Genomic DNA, 27,310 nt, shown 5'->3' on the forward strand with positions numbered 1-27,310 from the left:
TGTAAGTAGTGTCTGTTCAGCTTTAGAATGCTAAAAATTAGAAAGCTCACATATCTAGAGATAAAAGAACTAAGGTCGCCTCAAAAAAAGGAGGGAGGAATACCACCACCCTCTTCTGCTCCAGCACAAGAGGAGCTACAGTAAAGAAAAAAAGCTCCAAGGCACACACAGCTAGTTTTAGCAGCTGGGTTAGACCATAAAGAGATAATTCATTCACACAATGAGTCAAAGACTTTATTAGGTTTCAAGGAATGTGATACATCGTGATATAAACAGCTACGTAGCTCAGCCCTGTATCAAGAAATCATAAATGGAGAGCTCAGCAAAGCTTTGAAGCCAAATCAGGGCAATTGGTAGCCAACCAACTTGTAATGGGCTCCACAGGAGGGGCAGCGCTGGGGATTTCCCTTGTGCAGCCAGAACCAGATCACAGTGCTGTTGTCCTCTTCACCTGCAATGTGTGGGATAAAGTAGATTAGGCAAGATACTGCAGACACATTGGCAAAATGTACATAGGAATGATGACAGGGGGTTGCATCTAGGCAATACAAGTTGATTCAATAAAAGAGCAAGCACAAAGAAAAAGTTGATTAATAAACTAAATCACCAAGAGTGAATTTAATAGCCACTCAAGCTATTAAAGAAACTATTTTAGGCAGAGGCCATTTATGAGGCTTGTTTTGTTACACTGATCATGTCTAAGAGTTCAGCTGCATCTGCAGGCAAGCCAACAATTTGCCTTCATGAATTTTGCAGATGTTCCAACTCAAACATGTCACATCTTCAGCCATATTCTTCCCGCCTACCCAAAGGAAGTTCAACACAAATGAGATGCTTCCCCCACCCCAGGCAACACTGATTTCACATACAGATAAGTGACTGCACAAGAAAGTTCCCTTGAAATGATGTGAACAAACAGCACTGAGCCAGAAGCTATTTCTGTATTTAAGAGAGACTTACAGATGCAGCCCACAAGCCTCTTGTCTGTAATTGAAGGGACTATGTTGGGGTCTTCCTTTGTTCCAGCATATCGTTTGGGTGGTAGCATGTTGTAAGGATCCTACAAGCAGCAGGAGAGTTGAAGACCACTTTAGAAACCAAAAAAAATTACTGCACATGTTCCCAGTAACTATTTGCCTTTCCCACCCCTGAGGTTTGTGGCAGCAAATCAGCTTGCAGGCGAATGCCCTAGACATCTCCCCCCCCCTCCAGCCAGTTATTCTATTTGTATCATTTTGTCACTAAAATACCTGATTTCCAAGCCAAGGTATGAACTCAACCACACCCAGCCCAGCAAACCTGACAGTTTCTCAGATTCAGTTCAAGTACTGTACTATGGAGCAGATAAAAACCAGTCTCTATCTCTCATTTGATGGAAGCACCAGAATGTTATTTATTTATAAAATGTTCTATACTGCTGTATCATAAAAATACAGTGGTTTACAACATTGTAAAACAATAGAGTAAAATAATAAAAAATCAGATACAAAAGGGGGAAAACTAAAAACGAGCACTAGTAAATTATTGTGGGGGATCTACTCAATTGATTTCCATTTAGCTGAATACTGAATAAAGAGAGAAAATGTTTAGTGGGACAGGCTGTTGCTGCTACCTAATAAATTCATTTTTAAGCCTAAAGTATTCTAAGTGATCCAATTACAGTGGTATCTTGGTTTAAGAACAGCTTAGTTTATGAACAACTTGGATTAAGAACGCTGCAAACCCGGAAGTAGGTGTTTTGGTTTGTGACCTTTGCCTTGGAAGCAGAACATGTTCCGCTTCCTGTTGAGTGTGTTCCATTTGTAAACTGAGTCCCCCGCTGCTATGGGAAAGCAAGCTCTGGTTAAAGAACACTTCGGTTTAAGAACAGACTTCCGGAACGGATTAAGTTCATAAACCAAGGTACCACTGTAAAAGTGCCAATGTTCTGGGGGAAGTTACCAGTTTTTTACCATTTATACTAAAGGAGCACAATCACAACACAGTTTTATCAATAAAGGTCATTTTCCTTGCTTGTTTTTACTCACCAGCCCCTTCTCTAAAGCTTTCATGGTTTTCCTCTCCATTCCTGTAGCCTGTTCTTCATCACTGGGAATACCTAGGATAGAGAACAACAGTGAACTGTTGGGGAAGAAAGAGTCTTCCCTATGTCAGGGAAGACACAAAGTATTTGTTTTACTACCAGTGAGCCTCTTGGCATCTGTGCCCCTGGCATTTACCACTTTGTCCAGTCCATGTCAAGTGATCCAATGACTTTTACCATACCATTTTAAATTGCTTTCCGTTTCTGTTTCCTAAAAGAAGTATAAGAGAAGGCCCTATATCTGTTTTGAGATCCCAAGTTGAAATTTTGCAGGAAGCTCTTTGAAATATTAATACATTTGGAGGGGGGTGCATTTTTAACCATATTGATTTTTAAATCATTTTTTAAAGTATAAATTTTGTAACTTAACTTTATGTGCCAAATCATATTAAAGCATATGAAGTTCTGAAGAGATTGGTATTTTTAGTTTTGAAATATCTCAGTTCTGGACTGAGCCATGTTTAAGGTTTTTGTGCAGTCCAGCAAATCCCCCCAAAATTAAAAACGGAGACCTGGGACTTTCTCTTCTACTGTATTACTTTTAGGAAACTGAAAACGGAAGCAATATAAAACGGCAAGGTAAAAGTCACTGGCTCCCTTGGCAGGGAGGCGGCCCTGGAGAAGCGTGGAGGCTCCTCCCTGTTTCTGCTCTCCTGAAACGTCCCTCCAACGCGGCCCGCAGTCCCCTCGCATCTTCCCGCCACGACCGCGGAGCCCAAGGCGGGCAGCCCAGGCGCAGCCGCGGCGGGGGAAGGGGCTGGCGGCCGAGAGACGCCCAGCAAGGTCCCCCCGCGCCTCCTCCGCCCGCCGCTCACCTCCGGCGCCCATGGAGCGGGCGGCCCCCGTCAGGCGCAGCGGGCCCCGGCCCAGGGGACTCCGGCCCGCGCTGAGGCCTCGCAGGGCCCCGCACACCCGCAGTAACCTTGACGCCATGGCAACCCACAGAGGAGAGAGGCAGCCTCCCCACAGGATCTCTTCCGCTTCCTGCCCTTCACTGCGCCGCCTAAGACGCCCGCCCACCTAGTTCCGGTGTTAAAAATAAAACAAAGCTCCCATTGGTCGTGGCGCCCTGTGGGCGGGCCCGGGGCAGCAGCGCCCTCGCGAGAATGGCCGGGCGGGAGAAAGCGCCGGGCCGAAGAGGCCGGGGGCGGGAGGCGCCATCTTTGAGCCAGAGGCCGTTCCTTGGGCGTGGTCAGCCCGGCCGTAGCAGAGCGCGGCCGGCTCCCCGGGAAGCTCCAGCTGCTCTCCCAAACAAAATGCCCAGCCGCCCAGATGGGAGGGGAGTCCAACACGTGTGAGGAGATCACAGCCCGAGTCCTGACACGCCGTCATTTCTGACAGGCTCACATAGGGCTGCCGTGCGTCCGGACTTTCCCGGACAAAAAGCGATGTCAAGGGCGGGGTTTACGTCCTGGATCTTAGACAAATCAGTCGAAAAATCGCGGTGTTTTGTGGCGTTTTTGTATAGAGAAGAAGAAGAGCTCAAAAATGTTGGGGTCTTCCTTAAAAAAGCTCCACAATTCTTTGGGGGGGGGTCGAGGTTTTTACTTTTTGAAACATGGCACCCCTCTGCTCACACCAAAGACGCGTCTTTCCTTGAGCCCCACACGCTGGGCGGAGGTAAACCCAGCCCGCCAGCCTCCCTCCTCCCTTCCCTCTGACAGAGCCTGGCGTCCCAGCACAGCACTCCGCCCCAGGCAGGGCAGCTGCTCCCGGACTCTGGCCTTGGGCTTCTGCCTCAGTCTCCCCCTTCCTTCCATGGGGCACGTGGGGCAACACATCAGAAATGCCTCTGTGTCCGCGTGGCGTGTGAGCGCCTTTACTGGCCTCGCACCGGATTTCTGGCCTGTTTCCAAACATGCTGTGGCTGTCTCTCTGGCTGACTGGTTTAAAATATATTTCCCATCTGTGCCTGGGCACTTAAGGAGAAAAGCTGCAACTACTGCATTAGCAATGATTTGTTGTTGTTGTTTATTAAATTTCTATACCGTCCTTCCTCTGAAGATCACAGGGTGTTTTACAGTATAAAAACACAAAAATACCATAATGACGAACAAAAACAATAACTCCAAACCCACAGTTAAAAAGGCCAAAGATTGTTTAATTTGCCAAAGGCCTGGGAGAAGAGAAATGTTTTTGCCCCTCCAGGAAAGGCTCACTCTCATGTTGCAATTCTCTGGATCTCATGGAGGAGGTGCATGAAGGAGGGCCTCAGATGATGGTTGCAGAGTCCATGTAGCTTCGTAGGGGAAGATGACCCTTGAGGTACTGCTGTTTAACACTTTATTGGGACAAAAAACAGCAGTTTGAATTGGGCTCGGAAACTAATTGGCAGCCACTGCAGTTGGATCAGTGTTGTCTGCTCAAACCGTCTTGCCCCAGTGAGCAACCAGGGCCCCAAATTCTGCACCAGCTGAAGTTTCCCAGCTGTCTTCAGAGGTAGCCCAATGTAAAACACATTGCAGTTATTTAACCCAGAGGCTACTAGAGCATAGATGACAGAAATTAGGCCATCCCTGTCCTTTGATGAGTCGTTACATGTTTTTAAAGGCTTGTGTCATTTTGTGGGTTTTTATGGATTTGCCTGTTGGAAACAATCCTGTGCCTTTATGCAAATTATTTAAAATAAATGAGTTTGTATACATACTTAAGATACGTATGTCAGAGGCTCATTTATAATTCTATTTCATGAATGATTCATGTTCTTATGTAGCTGCATTGTTTTATAATTTCTGAATGTCCCATGATCATATTATGAAGCAGTCGTGTTCTATGTTATACATCAGTGGTTCCCAAGTAGGGGTGCGGGGACTCCTGGGACTCCCATGGAATGCACCCAGGGGCTCTGCAGCCCCATCCCTTGCCACCTCCCCCCACTATTTTTCTTTTTGGTCATTTTTGCAGGGTTATATCACAAATTGTATGGTCTGTTTTAGTGCTGTGTAATTTTTCAGTATATGGGCCAAAATTGGTTTTGAAATCTCACTGCAATAACGATTTTGACCCGGCAATACATAGCAATAGATCACTCCTCATGCGAGGGAGAGCAGGGCAGCCGATTGCGAGTCTCTGCCTTTCCCTCACACTGATGGAGAATATCACTTCAAGGCACTGTTGCACTACCTTCCCCTGGCACTGAGGCAGAGCAGCTTTTCTCTTATGTTTAATTTTTTATTCGTTTTTACACATATTTTCCAGCATATCATCCTTTTAAACATTTCAAATTTTTTGGCTATCACAGCCTAGGACTTCCTTCAACCTTGACCAGTGATTTTCTAAAATCTTTTCTAATTGTGTATTTTGTTACTATAATTATTGCTATAAATTCAAATCTTAAATACAACTATTCTTAATTCTCTTCGCAATAATTTATATAATACACCTTACAAAACTTCTTTTAGCCCTACAAGTGATGTTAATTGATTACAATTGCTTTCCAAATATATCATAATCCTTTTCCATTCCCTTAGGAAAGTCTGGTCCTGCTGGTTCCGAATTTTCCCAGTTAGTCTTGCCTTCTCAGCATAGTTCATCAGTTTCTCTTGCCACTCTTCTTTAATTGGTATTTCTTCTTGCTTCCATTCTTGGGCTAATAGAGTCCTTGCTGCAGTTGTCGCATATAAAAACAGGTTTTTTTATTCTTTTTATGAATTTTTGTACCTATAATACGCAGTAGAAAGGCTTCTGGTTTTTTAACAAATGTATATTTCAACATTTTTTTCATTTCGTTATAAATGATTTCCCAGAAATCTTTCACTTTCTTACATTCCCACAACATATGATATGATAGAAAGTACCCTCCTTTTCTTTACATTTCCAACATTTATTGTCAGTTTTATACATTTCAGCTAATTACATCATTTTCATAATATTTTCTTTCAGTGCACTGCAAGCAGTAAATTTTATTCCCTCTTTCCACAGTTTCGCCCAATCTATTTGTATATTGTGACCAACATCTTTAGCCTAATGAATCATAACCGATTGAACTTCCTCATCTTTCAGATGCCATTCCAATAATAATTTGTACATTTTAGATAATATTTTAAATCTATTATTTAATAACTCCAAATTTGATTTTGTATATCCAAATCCATTTTTTCTTTTTATCCTCTTTAAACATTTTGTTGACTTGAAGATAATGCAACCAATCATTCACCAAACCTTTTACATCTTCATATGGTTTTAGCTTCCATTGGTTCTCCATCTCTGTTACTAATTGCTCATAGGTGGCCCAATTTTTACCCATGTTTATCTTTTTTACACTCATTGCCTCAAGAGGAGAAAGCCACCATGGTGTCTTGCATTGTAATAGATTTTTATATCTGTCCCACACCTCATACAATGACTTTTGAAATACAGTCATACCTCATGTTACGTTTGCTTCAGGTTGAACGTTTTCAGGTTGCGTCCCGCGGCGACCCAGGAAGTACCGGAAAGGGTTACTTCCAGGTTTCGCCACTCGTGCATGCACAGAGGCGCAAAATGATGTCACGCGCAGAAGCAGTGAATTGCGACTCGCAGGCGCAGGTTGCATTCTGCTCATAGGTGCCGACTCCATGGGGCTTGAGGGGGCCCGAGCCCCCTCAAAAATTCGTTTGGGGGGGCTCTGCCCCCCCAATAATCTCGGGCGCCCCTCCAGCAGAGCGCCATCGCTGCCCCTCCCCCAGCCGAAAATGCACAGGGTTGGGCTGCATGCCTCCTTCCCTCCCTCCCGAGCAAAAGCTCCACCCAATTTCCTTCAGAGCTGATTAATAGGCGCAGCATGCTCTCCCCTATTCGCTCACGAGGAGGCGGCGCCACTTTATTTGCATATTCATGAGCTTATTTATTATTCCTGAGCTTTCCTGGGCCCCCCCAATATTTTTTATAAGTCCGCGTCCCTGATTCTGCTCATGTTGCCAACGGGGCTCCGGAATGGATCCCGTTTGCAATCCGAGGCACCACTGTATGTGGTTTCCAAATCCTTTATGAACTTTTACTTTATCATACCAAAGATATGCGTGCCATCTGAATCTGTTGCCAAATCCTTCCAGATCCAAAAGGTATTCTCCAACAACATCCAATCCCTTAACCAACAAAGGCACGATGCTTGCTTTTCTCACTCAGCAAGAAAGCAGCCACAGAAGGACCTGCATCTCCACTGGATGCCCCACGGACTGCGGCCTGATGCACCCCCCCCCCCCCGCAAACCATGCAGTGTTTTAGCAGGTGGAGGTTGCATCTTGGAGCCGCATCTCATGAATCCGCTCCAGGCAATTCAAAGCACCCCTTCCTGCAACGGAAAGAATCCTGGGAACCATGGTCTACCCCTCAGGGCCTACAATGCGCAGTACCCTTAAACCACAGTTCCCCGCATTCCCGAGGGGTGGGGTGCCTGCATAGGCGCCGACTCCATGGGGCTTGAGGGGGCCCGAGCCCCCTCAAAAATTCGTTTGGGGGGGCTCAGCCCCCCCAATAATCTCAGGCGGCGGGAGGGCCATCCCCCCGCGCCGCCGATCGCCAACACCGCCGACGCTGTGGCTGCCCGAGCCCGAGCCTGAGCCTGAGCCCGACCCGGAGCCCGAGCCTGAGCCCGACCCGGAGCCCGAGCCTGAGCCCGACCCGGAGCCCGAGCCCGAGCCCGAGGCCGAGGCCGAGCCTGAGGCCGAGCCTGAGCCCGAGCCCAAGCCCGTCAGTCAGGAAGGAAGGAGAAATGGGGAGGGAGACGAGGGAGGAAAATTGCGCGCAGGGTGAAGAAAGGAGAAGGGCGAACGAGACGAGCTTCCAACCCAAAAAAGGGCTGGAAGACTGGGAGGATGCAGGATCGGGAAAGAAAGCGACGCCTTCCCCGCCCGCGACGTCGCCCGCTTGTCATTGGCAGCGCAGCGGGCGCCCAGAGGGGCTGGGCACCGGCGCAGGGCCGCTCCGCAGCCGCGGAGGACAGCTGCGCGGCTAGCAAGGTGCGCGGCGTAGAGCGCGGCCCTTGTGTGGCCCGGTGGCCAGGCAAGCTCGGGCGGGGACCCCCATGCAAATCTAAGACGGGAGAAGAGGGCAGAGCAAAGGGGGTCCCTTCCCCAACCTCCGGCTCTGAGACTTCCCTGAGCCCCAGAAAAGCGAAAGGATTTTCTCTTCTTCTTTTTTTATAAATATTTTATTAAGTTTTCAAATACAAAGTTAGAAACATACACTGAAGAAAAAAGTAAAAGAACAAGAAAAAGAAGAAAAGAAAACCAACCATTCAACACATTTTTTATATAACTAACTGGACTTCCTCGCATCTCCCTTACCCTGCATTCTTTATAATAAAGATATCAGCAAATTATTACCTTGTTTCGTACCTTATTTTGTACTTTTCAAATACTATACCTCTAAATTTAACATACTTTTCATCAGTTACTTATATCTTAAATTAAACATAGTATTACCTTAGATTTTGACCTTTTCTTACTTAAAATATAATTTCCTGTTTCCCAAATCTAATTGCTGAAGCTATAGTTTCCGAATCGTGTAAATTTTTAACATTCATACAACTTATATTGTTTTTGTAAATAGTCCTTAAATTTTTTCCAGTCCTCTTCCGTTGTTTCTTCTCCCAAATCTCAGATTCTGCCAGTCATTTCAGCCAGTTCCATGTAGTCCATCAATTGCGTCTGCCACTCTTCCAGTGTGGGCAAATCTTGTGTCTTCCAATATTTTGCGATAAGTATTCTTGCTGCTGTAGTTGCATACATAAAGAAAGTTCTATCCTTCTTTAACACTTTCTGGCCAACAATGCCCAAGAGGAAGGCCTCTGGTTTCTTGGGAAAGGTATACTTAAATACCTTTTTTAACTCATTATAGATCATTTCCCAGAAGGCCTTCACTTTTGGACAAGTCCACCAGAGGTGAAAGAACGTCCCTTCAGCCTCCTTACATTTCCAACATTTATTATCAGACAGGTGATATATTTTTGCAAGCTTGACTGGGGTCATGTACCACCTATAAATCATTTTCATAATATTTTCCTTCAAGGCATTACATGCCGTGAATTTCATTCCAGTGGTCCATAACCTTTCCCAGTCCTCAAACATGATGTTATACCCAATATCCTGAGCCCATTTTATCATGGCTGATTTGACTGTCTCATCCTGAGTGATTTTCTCTTCAACCTGCCCTCCATCCTCTTGCAGAAAACTCTTTGCCTGCCCTGCCCGTATCTCGTTTTTGCTTTTTAATTCCACACACGCACCCTTCGGACTTCGTGGCAATCGGGAGCGCGGGTGCGTTTACTAAGAGAGTGAGGACCCCCGCCTCCTCCCCACCTGCTCCCTCGCCAGCCAGCCAGCCGCGCGCCCTAGCCGGAGAGCCCCGGCCGTCCCCGTCGCGCAATCGGCTGGATCTCCCTTCAGCAGGCTGTGCTCACAACTCGGCCCAGGGACCCCCCAGCAGCGGATCTCCGGCCCAGCTGAAGAATCCGGCAACAAGCCCCCTCCTCCCCAATCGCTCCGCCGAAATACGCTCCAAAACCCCTCAGATAGGCCGCCGGCCGCCAAGTCTAGTGGCGCCCTGAGCGAGGGTCTCTCCCCAACACCACCACCTCGAACTGCGTTCTCCCGGCTACCCGAGCGAACCAGCGGCAGGACCCCGGTATGGGCCCCCCCAATATTTTTTATAAGTCGGCGCCCCTGGGTGCCTGTAAGCTTAGGATCGGGCTGCGCGCGCGGAAAGGACCCCTTCTCCCTCCCGAGCCCTCGAGGCGACCACGTGGCTGGCTGGGGATCCCCGCTTGCTGATTGGCTGTCCTTGGCTGCCGCCTGGTGCCCCAGGCGACCGAGGGATGGAGCGTTCGGGCTGATTTTTGAATCGGGCCGAAGCGGGTGGGAGTTGGGCGGCGGCAGAAGCGGCCGGAGGAGTTTTTCCGCAGGTAGAGAGAGGGGTGCAGCCCCTTCCCAGTTCTCGGGGTCCTTTTCCTCCCCTCTTTTTCGAGGTCTTCCTTCTCGCATCCTTCGCTGGGATCAACCTTCCTCTCCCACGCCTGCCTCCCAAGGCGGTGCAGTTCCCATGGTCAAGCGGCGGCAAAGCAAAACGCCGCTATGGCAAGGTGGCCTCACCCCTGAATGCCCGCTGCCTTCCAGGGTTGCGATGCATTGGCAACGACCTGCCTGCTTGTGATATCAAAGTATTTGGTGAGGTGCAGAAAAGGTGCAAAGATACTGGATTTTGCATGCTGTGGCCTCTAAGTACCACCACCTCCTCCTCCTCCTCCTCCTCTTCCTGCTGCTGCTGTTGCTTTGTGCTAGATGTCGCTGCTTTTAGCCACGATTCTGAGTTAGCCCCTATAGTAACCCTCTTCCTACCTATAGTTACTCAGAGCATGATATATCACACACATAAAATATCAACACACATATGTTGTTCTCCAGTGGTTCCCAAAATGAGTGGTAGTGCCCCCTGGAGGATTTACCTTGGGGGAGCTAAGAGGCAAGGGGGACCATGGGTGGGTGCTGGAGGTGTGAAGGACCATCAGACTTTGATAAACTGGGTGTCTGTGGATCAAGTTCATCCCTTTTGTCAGTTTAATTAAACTGAATAGTTTGAACAAATGTGCAATTAATTGCTACTGGTTTGAATTCTATTGCGTTACCTTCCTTGGTGGGTTGTGCAAATTGTTGTTCCAAAAATGCTTGTTCCAGAACAGGGTGGCGGGGGCACTGGGGGTGAGTTTATGGAACTAAGGGCATGATGGCTCAAAAAAGTTTTGTAACTACTGTTCTAGTCCTACACAAGCAAGTTATCATCTGAAAATCCTCTGTTTTCACATATTTGTTCCTTAATAAATCTTCAAAAATTTGCGAACTTGCCTGATCTGTCACTGCCTGGCTCCAATGGTGGGTGGATTCTCAAGGACCCCAGAAATGAATGCTTTGGAACAGTAGGGCTCTGACCTTGCTGAGAGATGCTGGAGCCACATTTTAAGCTGTCAGTACAAAATCCTACAGTGGTGCAGAGTGAAAGACCTTGGGACTTTTTAAGAGCAACAAGCAATTGTTGCTGCTTTTTGCGTGTAGATAAGACTCACAGACTCAACTTTCAAAAAGCAGAGGCTGTGTGCGGTAAAATAACCGCCCTATGGTAACTTTTTTCTTCTCGCATTGCCATGATCATTTTTTGATGGAAGGCTTTGCAATGAGGTGGTGGAGGCTTTCAGCCCTGCTGCCACTGTATTCTGGTCATTCAAGTCTAATGCACATGAGTGAGAAGCAGGCCCCCTCCAGACTGGCGTTCTGCCGCAGTGTGTTCTGAAAGTCCTTGTGTGCTGCTGCTTCCTGTAATGCAACTGTCACAGAATCGTATAATGGTAGAGTGGGAAGGAGCCCAAAGGGTTAGCTAGTCCAGCCCCTGCAATGCAGGGTCCTCAGCCCCTCCAGACAGGTGTTTCATTGAGGTGTATTCTGCAGCGTGCTCTTGCTGACATGATCACAGTACATTAGTGATGGATTTATTCTGCAATGTTTCCTTAGTGCTGCCACATTACTGCTGCTGAGAGAGGCTATAGTGCAACATAAGTGGGACAGCCCAGCCCCAACATTTGGGTTATGAAAAGTTAAGGGATTTCAGCAGAAAGTTAAAGGACATGCACTGATTGGAAACAAGCAGGATGACCGCCCCCAAACTTTGCAGATACAAATAGTATTGAAAGTGGGATCACATATGACTGTCCCAATAGCATCATGAGCACAAAGCAGCATGAATGAGCAATAAAATGACCTCTGGAGATGCCTGCAATGAGGAATAGTCTATTCTGTCTTCCTGAGTGATTCACAAGAGCGAAAACTTATTTGTGCTGTAGGTACAAGAATAAAACAAGACGCCCACATTGGGGTGGGGAAGCCTGTAGGCCTCCAGATTGGCTGGACTGCCGTTCTCATCACCCCTGACCCCTAGCCATGCTGGCTCTTGCTCCTGGGATTGATCTGGCGTGTTGGGAGTTTGGGTGCAACTCAGCTTGGAGGAGTTAAGACAAGAGAGGGTAGGCACCCACATTCCTATACTATCCCTGCCCCTTTCACCCATCAGCTGACTTCTCTACCTCCTTCTTGCTTAGACTGACATGTCTTGGGTTGCATCCTGTTTACCACTTCCTCCTCAGACTTCTATCTCAGACTTCAAGATGAGAGGTCATCTTTAACTCTTCTATGAGAGAACAAAGGAGCAAGCGTGGCTTTCTTGTTCTTCTCTGGACTAGCTGGATAGAAGTTTCTAGTTCTAGTTGCAGTTATGTATTTCCTGCAATAAACAACTTTACTATTTTCTTCTCTGCAAGCATTTATCTCTGCGTGATTGTGACAGGCAATGTCTCTTCTCTAACCAAGGTTTCACTGCATACCGAAAGGGTTTCAATAAGTCATTCACCAAGTTATCCCAATCAATAGTATTGTTAATGAGTGACAAAAAATGCTTTAATAAATAAAATAAAGTAGCTTAAGCACCAGACAGATGATGACTGCAATAAGCCACCAAATTGGGGGTGGGGTGGGATTTATTCTTTGTAGCAAGAAGAAATATTGTTTGCCTCCCTTTCCCTCACTCCAGGTGGCTGGAGGCCTTCCAGAAAGCAGGAGATAAGGCTGCTTTCCCCAGCTGCTGAACTCATTCCTTTAAGAAACTCCAGAGAGCAGGCAGAAGAAGCTGGAGGAGGAGACATCAGCAGAGTTAGCCATGAAGAAGGCAGGGAAGCAAAGCCCTGGAGGCTCCTCTTCATCCAGTGACCCACAGGGGACATCCAGGGATGCATCAGAGCAGATGTGCCCTAACCCACCTTCCCAGGAGGACACCGTCAGAGTCACTTCACTTCCCCACCCAAAACAGCCATCCTACAGCATGGAGCTGTTTAACCCCTGGCAGGACCTTCGGTGGTACCAGATCCCCTTGTCATCTTCAAGGAGGCCCAAAGCAGGCCTCTTCAGCTTTACATTCCAGTCCAGCCTGGAGGAGTACCAGCAGCTCCGGAAGTCCAAGAATCTGAAAATCGGCCGGCCCTTCTCCATGCCGCCTCCTTCTTCTGTTCCCTTGATGCTCACTGATGGCTCCCAGGAAGCACCACGCAAGAGGGTGAGTAATCCCTGGCCAAACGTGAAGCTAGAATTTGGGGCTTGGGAGGGAGGAGTGTGCTCATGGATTGACTCCTGGGGCTGGCGTGTACTGTTGCCTTTGTTGTCAGTCCAAATAGATATATGTGCAAATAAGTATTATTTTTAGAGTGTCCGAAAGGCACATGTCCTGCCCTTAGGCTTAGACTCTGTGAGGGCAGAAGACCGTCTTGCCCAATGCCTCTTGGAAGCCTCCGGCAAGAGTCTCTCCCATCCCTGCTCAGTGGCAGACGGTCCCAGCTTCAGTCCTTAGTATCTGCAGGTAGGGCTGGGAACCTTCCTTGTTTATAATGCTAGAAAACCTCTGCCAGTCAGTGTGGACAATACCAAGCTTGTTACTGAGCAGATGGACCAAGGATCCAACCCTGTGGAAGGCAGCTTTCCATGTGGAGAAATGGTAGAGGGGGAGGGATCCGTTTGGCAATGCTAGGATGCAGAGGGTCCATCCTGCTGGAACCGCAATGTTCTTTACTTGCTGGTGGTCTTGCTGTGATGGAGGTGAAGGGGCTACCCAGCAGCTTGCGATAGGAGCCAGTCCTTCTTCGGCTTGTGATAGGAGCCAGCCATTTCCCTTCCCCAGCTCTCTGCAGCTACGTGGCAACAGCAACTAATAGTCGCAGCAGAGTTCTTTCTGGAGAGTGTGGGGAGGAGAAAGCAAACTCCCTGCAGCTGTTGTGGTTGCCTAGATGGGATCAGGCTGCTCTTTCCCTAGATGTTTTCCTTGGGAGGGAGACCTCCCAAGAACCCTTGGTCATCCTCGGCTGGTAGATACCTCGAGTTACAAAGGCCTCAGGTTACAAACTCCGCTAACCTGTGAATGCCTGGAGGCGGTTGGAGGCGGTTGGAGGATGGATGGCGGCTAATGGATTGAAGTTGAATCCTGAGAAGACAGAAGTACTGTTTTTGGGGGACAGGGGGCGGGCTGGTGTGGAGGACTCCCTGGTCCTGAATAGGGTAACTGTGCCCCTGAAGGACCAGGTGCGCAGCCTGGGAGTCATTTTGGACTCACAGCTGTCCATGGAGGCACAGGTTAAATCCGTGTCCAGGGCAGCTGTGTACCAGCTCCATCTGGTTCATAGGCTGAGACCCTATCTGCCCGCGGACTGCCTCGCCAGAGTGGTGCATGCTCTGGTTATCTCCCGCTTGGACTACTGCAATGCGCTCTACGTGGGGCTACCTTTGAAGGTGACCCGGAAACTACAACTAATCCAGAATGCGGCAGCTAGACTGGTGACTGGGGGCGGCCGCCGAGACCACATAACACTGGTCTTGAAAGACCTACATTGGCTCCCAGTACGTTTCCGGGCACAATTCAAAGTGCTGGTGTTGACCTTTAAAGCCCTAAACGGCTTCGGCCCAGTATACCTGAAGGAGCGTCTCCACCCCCATCGTTCTGCCCGGACACTGAGGTCCAGCGCCGAGGGCCTTCTGGCGGTTCCCTCATTGCGAGAAGCAAAGCTACAGGGAACCAGGCAGAGGGCCTTTTCAGTAGTGGCACCCGCCCTGTGGAACGCCCTCCCATCAGATGTCAAAATGATAAACAACTACCTGACATTCAGAAGACATCTTAAGGCAGCCCTGTTCAGGGAAGTTTTTAATGTATGGTATTTTAGTGTTTTTTGGTTTCTATGGAAGCCGCCCAGGGTGGCTGGGGAAACCCAGCCAGATGGGCAGGGTACAAATAATAAATTATTATTATTATTATTATAACCTGGAAGAGTTACCTCAAGTTGAGAACTTTGCCCCAGGATGAGAACGGAAATTGTGTGTCGGTGGCGCAGCAGCAGCTATAGGCCCCATTAGCGAAAGTACGCCTCTAGTTAAGAACAGTTTCAGGTTAAGAATGGACCTCTGGAACGAATTAAATTCGTAACTAGAGGTACCGCTGTACATCGTGCCACAAATGCCCCAGTACAAATTCTAAGTCCCAAGCACCCTGCATTACCATGAGATTTCTGTAAGCATGAATTGGGTCCTATCAGTTTTGTCCCCAGCACAGACAGCCAAACTGCACACACAAGACAGTAGTGCAGAAGCCACAGAAAGCGCTGGTGAAGTTGCTGCAGAGAGGCTTCCTTTGGATAATGACACACCTTGAACGGATGTCCCTTTTGTCCTACAGCAAGACAGCCGCAGGCGCTCAAGAGCTGGTGAAGCCAGAGGTGGCAAATCCCTCTCCTATATCAAAGGTAATATTTTAAAACAGGGGTGGGCAAGACTTAAGGCTTGTTGGATCTACGCTTCACTTTTTGCTAGAGCCCTGAGATTTATCAAGGAGAACCAGGTGCAAAAGGCACCCAGTTTGAATGAAAGAGCAGGGAGCCTCTGAGCTGAGAGGTAGGTCTTCAGGACTGGGAATGAACTGAGCTCACACAGTCCTCCCCCCCCCATTAGCTCTCTACATTTCAGCAGCCTGATTTAAGTTGGATTTCTTTTTCATTGCCCCTGAGTCATGTTGATCTGCTGCAAATCATTCAGAGATCCACCATTATATTTTGATCTACCTTCTTCCCACCCTTGATCCAAAATGTCAGCAGTGACTTTGGCAGTGCAAAGGGATTGCTTCTGGCAGGGCAATCCCCTAAGGTCCTGCTTCAAAGACAGCTCTGCTTTGCTGGACCTTACACCAGGGCAATTAATGGATACCCTTTGCTTTTCCAGAGGCAATGCTAAAAGCACAACAATGGCCGGAGTTGGCCATCCTTTTGCTGTCAGTGTGATGAAGGAGGGTTTAGGGATTCTCATAAATCATTGGTGGCAGGTGAGTTCACCTGAGTGGTTCTTCAGTGCTCTGGCCCCTCAGACTAGGCTTGGTGGATCAAGGGTTCCCCCCAACAGGCCAGCTAGGAAACACTGTCTTATGAAACCATCCAATCCACATCAGCTCCTCATTCTGGGGTTGCTTCCAGATTTGCTTTCACGGAATTTCTTCAGAGGTTTATGCTATCACCACCAAGTGGCTCATGAATGTGTATTTAGCACTTGCTATTTATTGCAATGTTCTTGCTTTTTTGTAGGATCTCAGCTAAAGCATCCATGGCAGATGGCCATCCAATCTCTGCTGTGGGTTGTGATCCCATGGAGATAGTTGAAAGGGAGGAGTGGATCATACGTCTGATAAATGCAGGCGTAACTCAATTTCTTTCTCAAAATGTAATGCCCCAACAGTTCAAAAGGTGTTTTGCATTGGCTTTAAAAATAAATCCAGCCAGCAGAAAAAGATCCATATCCAGTTTGGCAGTCCCAGGCTCTGTTGAAAGGGGAAGTTTTGATGCATAATGTAAGGCCAGGGTAATGCAGTGGTTATACTGTTGGACTAGGAGCTGGGAGAAAAGGGTTCAAATCCCCACTCAGCTCTTATGCTTGCTGAGTGACCCTGGGACAGTCACTGTCTCTTAGCCTGACCTACCTCACAGGGTTGTTGTGAGAATACAGATGAGGAGGGGGAAAGCCATGTCTGCCACCTTGAGCTCCTTACAGGGAAATGTGAGATGTAAATAAAATAAAATTAAATGTGTTGAAGAGCCATGAAGCTGTGAGTCCCACCACAGATAAAGCCCTCGTCTGAGCAGCCTCTGGTTGTACTTTGGATGGCAAGGACACCCCAAGCAGGTCCTTCTCCTTTCCTAAGACATTCTAAGCAAGGTGGGGGGAGGCGCTCACTCCGTTATCCTTGACTGCACCAACTGCCCCTAATCCTGGGGGTCCTCACCTTGCTCGTCTTTCATTCTCAGCCCCCACCCATAATATGGAGGGTAGTATTTCATAGAATCATAGAATCATAGAGTTGGAAGAGACCACAAGGGCCATCGAGTCCAACCCCCTGCCAAGCAGGAAACACCATCAGTGTTTAAAGACCTCCAAAGTAGGAGACTCCACCACACTCCTTGGCAGCAAATTCCACTGTCAAACAGTTCTTACTGTCAGGAAGTTCTTCCTAATGTTTAGGTGGAATCTTCTTTCTTGTAGTTTGGATCCATTGCTCCGTGTCCGCTTCTCTGGAGCAGCAGAAAACAACCTTTCTCCCTCCTCTATGTGACATCCTTTTATATATTTGAACATGGCTATCATATCACCCCTTAACCTCCTCTTCTCCAGGCTAAACATGCCCAGCTCCCTTAGCCGTTCCTCATAAGGCATCGTTTCCAGGCCTTTGACCATTTTGGTTGCCCTCCTCTGGACACGTTCCAGTTTGTCAGTGTCCTTCTTGAACTGTGGTGCCCAGAACTGGACACAGTACTCCAGGTGAGGTCTGACCAGAGCAGAATACAGTGGCACTATTACTTCCCTTGATCTAGATGCTATACTCCTATTGATGAGGCCCAGAATTGCATTGGCTTTTTTAGCTGCCGCGTCACACTGTTGGCTCATGTCAAGTTTGTGGTCAACCAAGACTCCTAGATCCTTTTCACATGTACTGCTCTCAAGCCAGGTGTCACCCATCTTGTATTTGTGCCTCTCATTTTTTTTGCCCAAGTGCAAAACTTTACATTTCTCCCTGTTAAAGTTCATCTTGTTTGTTTTGGCCCAGTTCTCTAATCTGTCAAGGTCGTTTTGAAGTGTGATCCTGTCCTCTGGGGTGTTAGCCACCCCTCCCAGTTTGGTGTCATCTGCAAATTTGATCAGGATGCCCTTGAGTCCATCATCCAAGTCGTTGATAAAGATGTTGAATAAGACCGGGCCCAAGACAGAACCCTGTGGCACCCCACAAGTCACTCTTCTCCAGGATGAGTTGTTCCGCCTGGCCTTTGGCTTGGAACCAATTTGATTCCCTCCCTCTCTTTCTTTTTCCTTTCACCTCCTGTGAAGAGGCTGCATCCTAATGTTTTAATGTTGTATTTTAATCTTTTTAAAATTGTATTTTAATCAACTTGTTTTTATTATTGGTTGTTAGCCGCCCTGAGCCTGGTCTTGGCTGGGGAGGGCGGGGTATAAATAAAATTTTGTTATTATTATTATTTGTTTCCAGTCAGTGCAACCCCCCCCCCATTGGTAATAATGCAATAGGGTTGGGGAAGGCTGGCAGAATGGAGTGGAGTGATATGTGTGGATAGTTCAGGATGAATCCAGCAGTCATGCACTGTTATTGCATCAAGCACATGTTGCAGAATAAGCCCACCAGTCTGGTAAACGTCTGCATGGCAGTGGAGGGAAGCAACACCAAGGGAAACGCCTATCTTCTTGGACTGCAGGAGGAGTCAGCAGAGGGCGCTTTCCCCTTGAAAATGTTACTGAATACCAGGAGTTTTTCACTAAATGAAAGTTCTATTTTTCACAGGTCAGAAAGCCCCTTCTCTCAGAAGATGCGCCTGCCCTTAGAAGCACCAGTCTAATGGAACAATATAGTAGCATTTCTGAAACTTCTTACAGCTGGCCTCCATCAGTACAAATGTGTATAGGTCTGAAGCCGAAACAACTTAGTTAGAATCATAGAATCATAGAATCATAGAGTTGGAAGAGACCACAAGGGCCATTGAGTCCAACCCCCTGCCAAGCAGGAAACACCATCAGAGCACTCCTGACATATGGTTGTCAAGCCTCTGCTTAAAGACCTCCAAAGCAGGAGACTCCACCACACTCCTTGGCAGCAAATTCCACTGTCGAACAGCTCTTACTGTCAGGAAGTTCTTCCTAATGTTTAGGTGGAATCTTCTTTCTTGTAGTTTGGATCCATTGCTCCGTGTCTGCTTCTCTGGAGCAGCAGAAAACATCCTTTCTCCCTCCTCTATGTGACATCCTTTTATATATTTGAACATGGCTATCATATCACCCCTTAACCTCCTCTTCTCCAGGCTAAACATGCCCAGCTCCCTTAGCCGTTCCTCATAAGGCATCGTTTCCAGGCCTTTGACCATTTTGGTTGCCCTCCTCTGGACACGTTCCAGTTTGTCAGTGTCCTTCTTGAACTGTGGTGCCCAGAACTGGACACAGTACTCCAGGTGAGGTCTGACCAGAGCAGAATACAGTGGCACTATTACTTCCCTTGATCTAGATGCTATACTCCTATTGATGCAGCCCAGAATTGCATTGGCTTTTTTAGCTGCCGCGTCACACTGTTGGCTCATGTCAAGTTTGTGGTCAACCAAGACTCCTAGATCCTTTTCACATGTACTGCTCTCAAGCCAGGTGTCACCCATCTTGTATTGTGCCTCTCATTTTTTTTGCCCAAGTGCAATACTTTACATTTCTCCCTGTTAAAGTTCATCTTGTTTGTTTTTGCCCAGTTCTCTAATCTGTCAAGGTCATTTTGAAGTGTGATCCTGTCCTCTGGGGTGTTAGCCACCCCTCCCAGTTTGGTGTCATCTGCAAATTTGATCAGGATGCCCTTGAGTCCATCATCCAAGTCGTTGATAAAGATGTTGAATAAGACCGGGCCCAAGACAGAACCCTGTGGCACCCCACTAGTCACTCTTCTCCAGGATGAAGAGGAACCATTGATGAGCACCCTTTGGGTTCGGTCAGTCAGCCAGTTACAAATCCACTGAGTGGTAGCATAGTCAAGACCGCATTTTACCAGCTTCTTTACAAGAATATCATGGGGCACCTTGTCAAATGTTAAGGGGTTGGATCTTGACTCAGGAGCGCTGAATATTCCAGCTAAACATTAGGAAGAACTTTCTGACGCTAAGAGCTGTTTGACTGTGAATCAGGCTTCCTCTAAAGGTGGTGGACTCTCCTTCCTTGGAAGTTTTTTAACAGCTTGATTGGCCGTCTGTCAGGGATTCTTGAGCTGCGATTCCGGCATTGCAAAGGGTTGGACTAGATGACCCCTGGGGTCTCTTGCGTCTCTACAGTTCTGTTTCCAATCTTTAAGAAGGTTCTTTGAGACCTTCATGTAACAGGTGGGGTCTGTTTGCATCCTGGGCTTATGCAAACCCCTCAAGGTCCTGTGTCAGCATTAACCCAACGTCTACCAGAGCCTTGCCTTGTGAAGGGGCAAGGAACTTAGCAGGGCACAGAAGTCCTGCCCTTTGGCCACAGAAATCTTATCCATCCACTCCTCCAGTGGCTTCTTACTTCTTATCTGACACTGTCCAGGCACTTTCAGTTATATATTTGCAGCCTTTAGGGCCAGATTCTAAACACACATACACACACTCCAAAATAAACGCGAAATTCTTAGAAAGTTGAATTCTGTGCTCAGTCCTCCCTGCCCATTGCGCCTTTTGTTTGTTTGTTCCCCTGTGACATTGTAGCATGCTAATTGCCAGAGCATTAACTCCTCTCTCTCTCTCTCTCTCTCTTTCTCCCTGTCTTCGGCAGAGCCCCAGGCCGCTTTGCGGCAGATGCAGAAAAGGTCCCAGAAATGCAGGTCATCAGCAGCCCGCTTTTTGTCCAAGAGAGACACGGGCTTCTTGGGAGCTCCCAGCCAGGGACAGAAGAAGGGGCCTGGGGGCAGCTGCAGCAACAATGTGAGGCAGCAAGGCCTCTCTTTGTATGAGCACGGCCTCCCTAATTTGTTTCCCTCTGCACATCCCCTGGAAGAGGCATCCCACAGCAGCCACAGCTCCAGCCTGTGGGGCAACCCAGACTCTCCGCTGGAGGAAGATCAAGAGGACGCCATGTTCCCTCCAGACTGGTCCCCACCCCGGATTGAATTCCTGTACAATGACGAACTGCTGCCCTTGAGCCCTGCCCCAGACCCCGCATCTGAGTACCAAAGCTCGGAGGAGATGCCTGATATCACCCAAGAGCCCGCTGAGCTGCACATGATGGAGTCCACAGCCAAGGCCTCTTCCCCCGCTGGGGACCACCCACAGTTCCTAGAAGAGCCTGTGATCCTGCAGCCAAAGAATGCAACTCTTCAGGAGGCAGAGAGAGTTGGTCCAGTGCTCCCCATGGCCAGTGTCTTTCACATGGCAAGTGAGCAGCTGGAAGGAGCCCCGCTTGAGGGCCAAACCCAGACAAGCACCCAGAGGGCCTTAGAGCTGGAGTCTCCTTTCTTACCCTCTCCTAGCCATCCATTGGCCACACCACCTGCCACCTACCTTGGAAGCAGTGCCTCGACATCCTCCAGTGAGCTTGCTGGGGACCCAGTGAGGCTGCCCTACGATTCAGACCAAGAGGAAGACCCAGGCCCAGAGCATTCCTCTTTTCCCACCCCTGCCCATTTCCCGATGACATCCTCCAGCATCTCAGCCTCCCCAGATGAGCTTTCAGGTGACCCAAGGAGACTGGCTGTGGGCTCAGACATGGATGAAGACACTGATGACCTTGTGTCTCTTGGAAACCTCCTGCAGATGAGCAATTCAGATCCGGGCTCTGAGGACCTTTACACAGTAGGTAACACTTTGTGGACTAGAGGTTTGGAATGTAATGGCATAGAGTTGGCTTAGTTTGGTTCAGTAGCCCATCTTCCTTACCAGTGTGAGGTAGCACCCCACAAGGTCCCTGGACCCCGTCAAGGGCAGCAGGCCGGGTGTCTGATGCAGACTACACCCCATAGAAATGCACAAAGAGAGACTGCAAAGCTGAAGGCAGGGAGAATAACGCACAGCCTGTGGGTTGTGTGGCCGGGCCAATTCTCAATTTAAAGGGAGAGGTAGTTCCCGTGTTTTTTGCTCTATAAGACTCACTTTTCCCCTCCTAAAAAGGGTAAATGTGTGTGCGTCTTACGGAGCGAATGCAGGCTGCGCAGCTATCCCAGAAGCCAGAACAGCAAGAGGGATTGCTTGCTTTCACTGCGCAGCGATCCCTCTTGCTCTTCTGGCTTCTGAGATTCAGAATATTTTTTTTCTTGTTTTCCTCCTCCAAAAACTAGGTGCGTCTTATGGTCTGGTGCGTCTTATAGAGCGAAAAATACAGTAAATGCCCTCTGATGGACCCCCCCCTCCTACGTTGATGGAGCCCCCTGGTGGCAGCAGTGGACACAGTACTGCTTTTTATGATGCAATCTGCCTGCCGTTTAAATTATCTACAATGCTTTCGATGTAGCATTGCTCCGGGGCAAAAATGGTGGCCTGCATGGGCAGCATGGAGATCCCGTTGCTGCCACATGTCATGTGTGTGTCCCTACTGGGTCCTTGGCAGCTGCCCCAGAATGCCAGGTGCCAACACCAGCCTTGTTTAGTAGTTGTGCAGCACTGCTCTGTCCTCGTCTGCTAAAATGACACATTTCTCCTCCACCTGTGCATCCAGCTCCTTTCTTCAGAGCCAGACGGTTATCTCAGCAGCCTTGACAAGTTCCTTGAGAAAAGGTAAGGCTCACCCAGGGATGGAACTCCCCTGGTGCCTGTTGTGTCTTGCAGCTACACCTTGAAGCAACCTGCGCATGCCATGTGTTCATTGCTGTGTGGGCCCCTCCATTCAGGTTTATTGGTGTGTCCTCTGCAGTGGACCCACCCACACATCATTCTGCTCCCCCCATGTTATCCCCCTTATTGCCACATGGGGGGGGGGGCTCCTGCGCTGTAGCAGAACAGAGGCGGGGCAAAGAAACTGGGACACCTGAGGTATGAAAAGGGACAGAATTTCAGCAGAAAGTTACAGGACATGGACTGAGTGGGAAAGAAGTAGGTCCGCCCCAAAATTTCTGCAGGTGCAGTTGAAAGTGGGATTGTGTATAATTGCCCCAATAAAGTCATGGACTCAGGTAATTTTACTGGGAAAGGGGAATCATGTCTAGCACCCCAATACCATCGTGAGGACAAGTCATCAGGAATGCCCAATGAGAGGGGCCCTGCCGTCAGGACACAGGAAGAGACTGGGCTTGGCACATCTCAGAGCCCACTTGCTGTGGGTGGTTCCATGAAGCATCCATCTCTGGAGAGCCCCAGGAGAGCTGCCAGAGAGCTTTTCTGTTTCAGTGCTGCTTTTATTGTAACTTTATGGAATCCTATCATTGGAGGCTGTGATATAAACCAAAGGAGGCTGGGCTTCTGGCTTTCAGGAGCTCCTTGGTTTTTACCCAGAACCTCAAGGCTCAGCTGGGTGGACATAGGCTAGCCTTTAGGCCCCAAATTTCTGAAAGAGCACCTCCACCCATACAGACCTTATTGGGTGTTTATTGCCCCCCCCCTCAGAAGTATGGGGTGAAGAAGAAGTATGGGGAGGAGTGAAATGCTAACCTCGGGATTGGTAGCTTGGAAGAGGGCATTCTCTGGGGCAGCTCCTCACTTTTGGAACTCCATCCCCACAGAGGTGCATGCTGAAGATGAAACTTTCTGCCCTGCTCTTCTGATTTCAAATGGTTTAAACTGACTTATTACATTTTTGTATTGTTTATAACCTGCTCTGTGGCCTTGTGGTGAAGGATGGGTAAGAAATTGAAATAACAGTAAAGGAACTGGGTTCCTCCGAACACTTGTTCAGCTCAGGAATTTTTATTCAGTACCAGGATCAAACTCACAATTTCTTTCATGAAAAAAAGCCACTCATTTTTTTCACCCAAGCATTCTTTTTTAGCAACCTTAGGGAGTGAAGGAGGTTTTTTGCCCTCCAGTTTCTGCCACTGTTAAACAATTGGGAGGGAGAAATCCTGGCCAGTCACTCAGCTCTACAAAAGCAGATCCACTCTTGTTCTATATGCACACCCTTCTCCATGCACTGGCCAAACCTTCCACTGGTTGTTGCAGCCTACATAACATCCATATTCCTCTAAGTCAGAATGGGGAATGTGTGGCCTTTCAGTGTTGCTGGACTACATCTCCCACCATCCCTGTCTGCCGGCCATGGTGGCAGAGGATGATGGGAGTCCAGCAACATCCGTAGGGCCACAGGCTCCCCTACGGTCTTGGTGTCTCAAGACTCAGTCAAGAACATAAGAAGAGCCTGTTGGATCAGGCACTGGCCCATCTAGTCCAGCATCCTAAAATCCTAGAATTGTAGAGTTGGAAGGGACACCAAGGATCATCTAGCCCACCCCCTGCAATGTGGGAATCACAGCCAGAGAATCCCTGACTGGTGGCCGCCTAACCTTGGCTTAAGAACCTCCAACCTCTTGAGACGGTCCCACTGTCAAACAGCTCCTACTGTCAGAAAGTTCTTCCTGATGTTTAGTTGGAATCTTCTTTCTTGGTTTGAGTCCTCCCCTCCAGAGCAGGAGAAAACAAGCTTGCTCCCTCCTCCATGTGACAGCCCTTGAGATATTTGAAGATGGCTCTCATATCTCCTCTCAGTCTCCTCTTTTCCGGGCTCAACATACCATGCTCCTTCAACCGTTCCTCATAAGGCTTGGTTTCCAGACCTTCCTCTGCACATGTTTGTCAACATCTTAAACTGTGGTGCCCAGAACTGGACGCAGTTGTATTCCAGGTGTGGTCTGACCAAGGCAGAATAGAGTGGTGCTATTACTTCCCTTGATCTGGACACTAGACTTCTGTTAATGCAGAATAGCATGAGCATTTTTCTTTTTTCTTTTTTGCTCCTGCATCACACTGTTGACTCATGTTAAGCTTGTGGTCCACTAAGACCCCTAGATCCTTTTCGCAGGTACTGCTAGTGTCCCCCATCCTATATTTGGGCATCTGGTTCTTCCTGCCTAAGTGCAGAACCTCACATTTGCCCCTATTGAAATTTATTTTGTTAGTTTGGGCCAAGTTCTCCAATCTGTTTAGGTCCTCTTGAATCTCAGTTCTGTCTTCAGTGGCATTGGCTACGTCTCCCAGTTTGGTTTATACAGATGTTGAACGGCCGGGTGGCTCCCTGTGGCACCCCACTTGTCACTTTTCCCCAGGATGACAAAGAACCATTAATGAGCACTCTTTGGGTTTGGTCAGTCATCAAGCTACAAATCCACTTAAGAGTAACCTCATCCAGTCCACATTTTCCAGCTTCTCTGAAAGACAATCATGGGAGACTTGGTTGAAAGCCTTATTGAAACCAAGATACATTACATCCACAGCATTCCCCTAGTCCATCAAGCTTGTAACTCTTATCAAAAAAAGAAATAAAATTAGTCTTGCATGCCTTGCTTTTAAGAAACCTATGCTGGCGCTTACTAATCACAGCATCTTTTTCTAATTGCTCACAGACCGACTGTTTAATTATCTGTTCTAGGCCTTTTCCTGGTATGGACGTCAACCAGACTGACCGGTAGTTGCCTGGGCCCTCTCCCCCCACTTTGAAGATGGGGACAACATTTGCTCATCTCAAGTCCACAGGGACCTCACATGTTCTCCAAGAAGTCTCACATATTATATTCAGAGGCTCTGAGATTGCATCTGCAAGTTCCTGTCCTCACTGTGGCCAGCCAGATGCCTCTCCCTCCTCTGGTTTCCAGCAACTTGTATTCTGAAGCATTACTTCTGAATGTGAAGGCAGAGCTTAGCTGCCTCCATGGCTAGTAGCCACTGATAGCTTTCTCCCCCATGATTTCTGCCATGCTTCCACCCCCTGGTCTGCTTTGCAGTGCACCTGGAGCCCTGCTCCTTGCAGCAGGTGGCAGAAGAGAGCTGATGGAGCAGGACTAGGTGAAGAAAGGGTGGGCAGAACTGCAGCCTCTTCTTGCTTCACTGGGGAGTTAACAGCTGCAGAGCATATTTCTGGGTTGCAGCTTGGCAGCATTGCTTTCCGCGCATCCTGTCATTGGTAATCTGTACTGTCTGCTCGTTGTGTCACAGTCGAAGATGTGCACAGCCGGAAGGTGGCACCTGTTAAGAAAATAGCTCTGGCTGGTTCATGATAGTGAGCCAAGCCACATCTTGCGCTGTGGAGCCCAGAGTTGCTAGCCAGTTTGGCTAGAGGGATTTTGAAGTTGGATTCTCCCACTACTTTTTAAAAACATCCTGAAAACAGCAGAGAAAGAGAACTGAGAATCTAGAATCACAACAGAAACAAGTAATTCAAGTAATTCCCTCTAATAAATATATACCAATTTTATACCAGTTAATAAATTTATACCAATTTTAATAAAAAGTGTCAAATTTCTTGCCCATCCACTTTTCTAGAAACATGGGTTACTAATTTGTCTATCAGAATTAAATCCCAAAGTTGAGACCCAAACAAGTTTGTGTTCAATGTTTTCCTGTACTTGACAATGGTTAGTTTTGCTGCAGTCATTGGGTGGGTGATGGGGTGCTCTTGGGTGGCCACAGAGCAGGATAAAAGGGCAATTTGGGATCAAGGAAGAGTCTGTTCTGCAGTGAGGCTTGCCTCATGAAACACCTTTATCCAAAAAGAAGAAGCACAGCATCACCACCACCACATATGACTAAATGAATCAGTTACATAGCAGTTTATCCAATAGAGTGTTGAGGTTTTTTGGTTATTTTGCTTAAAGGAAGTGGGTGCCTATATCAGCTATGAGCAAGTTCTCCATCATCTGTGCTGAGGTAGATTTAAAAGGCGTCGTCCCCCCGCCCCCCGCATTCGTCAGGGCCTTTGGCCATGGCCACTCCAGCACTCTCACCATGGCACCACCCAGGCTCTCCAGCTTCAGCCTTCCCTAAGCTGAGGCCTCCAGTCTGGATGTTTTGGACCACAACTCCCATCAGCATGCTATTGCCATGCTAGCCTGGGGCTGATGGAAGCTGCAGTTGAGAGCCAGTGGTGTAACGGTTAGAGTACTGGACTATGGCCTGGGGGACCAGAGTTCAGATCCCTGCTTGGTCATGAAGCTCCCTGGGTGACCTTGGGCCAGCCACCGCCTCTTAGCTTAGCCATCTCACAGGGCTGTTGGGAGGAGAACAGTGTGTGCCACCTTGAGCTCTTTGGAGAAAAGGTGTGATATAAATGTAATAATAAATAAGCAGGCCATCAGGACTGGAGGTTGGCAGCTGGGGCAAAGCTGCTCCACTGATCCTTATGAAGCCCACATATCCCACTCAATCCTCTGCCCGCTGCCCCTATTCTCATGCTGCTGCTGTGGCTTTCTAGGGAACAATCCTGTGCGGATGAGGAGCTGGAAAGAAGCCTGGGGGAGAAACTGCTGCTCTCCAACTCGTTCAGTTTGGTGGAGGCAACGGAAGAGAATGCAGCCTTGTCTCCTGAGGCCCGCAGGTAACGAGCCCCCCTTCTGCAGCTGGGCAGCAGGGAGTGGGAAGGGCTCAGCGCTTAGAGAAGGGTGGCCCTGGCTTTGGCGCCTTGAGCACTTCAGGTGTTGGGCAGCATCTTCCGAGGACTAGCTCGATGACTGCAGAAAGATAACACAAGACGAGCAGACTGTTGAAAGTCGATAGTG

At 48.2% G+C, this 27,310-nt stretch overlaps 2 protein-coding genes across 7 annotated transcripts in view; one reads left to right on the forward strand and one right to left on the reverse strand.

Moving 5' to 3' along the window:
- Positions 1-212: 212 nt before the first annotated feature.
- On the reverse strand, positions 213-3,092 carry COX5B (cytochrome c oxidase subunit 5B). The gene is made up of 4 exons (XM_083514500.1): positions 2,899-3,092; positions 2,028-2,098; positions 961-1,060; positions 213-451 (listed from the first exon to the last, which is right to left on the reverse strand). Exons 1-4 carry the CDS (start codon positions 3,014-3,016, stop codon positions 342-344), a joined length of 399 nt encoding a protein of 132 aa, XP_083370626.1. The 5' UTR covers positions 3,017-3,092; the 3' UTR covers positions 213-341.
- A 6,669-nt stretch (positions 3,093-9,761) lies between these two features.
- The window catches only part of FAM178B (family with sequence similarity 178 member B), a 192,648-nt gene continuing 175,099 nt past the window's right edge, over positions 9,762-27,310 (forward strand). Inside the window, exons 1-7 of one of the 6 annotated variants that reach the window (XM_083514189.1) lie at positions 9,767-9,965; positions 11,892-12,071; positions 12,635-13,153; positions 15,314-15,380; positions 20,455-21,470; positions 22,330-22,388; positions 27,007-27,129. In XM_083514189.1, the coding sequence (XP_083370315.1) occupies positions 12,761-13,153; positions 15,314-15,380; positions 20,455-21,470; positions 22,330-22,388; positions 27,007-27,129 (1,658 nt within the window). In that variant the 5' untranslated portion in view covers positions 9,767-9,965; positions 11,892-12,071; positions 12,635-12,760. Of the gene's footprint in view, positions 9,966-11,891; positions 12,072-12,634; positions 13,154-15,313; positions 15,381-20,454; positions 21,471-22,329; positions 22,389-27,006; positions 27,130-27,310 lie in introns of all 6 variants that reach the window. The other 5 variants (XR_014528653.1, XM_083514188.1, XM_083514190.1 and 2 more) reach the window with 5 other exon arrangements.

The sequence above is a fragment of the Podarcis liolepis genome, assembly GCF_965112155.1.
Source record: "Podarcis liolepis genome assembly, chromosome: 7".
In the NCBI taxonomy this organism is placed as follows: domain Eukaryota; kingdom Metazoa; phylum Chordata; class Lepidosauria; order Squamata; family Lacertidae; genus Podarcis; species Podarcis liolepis.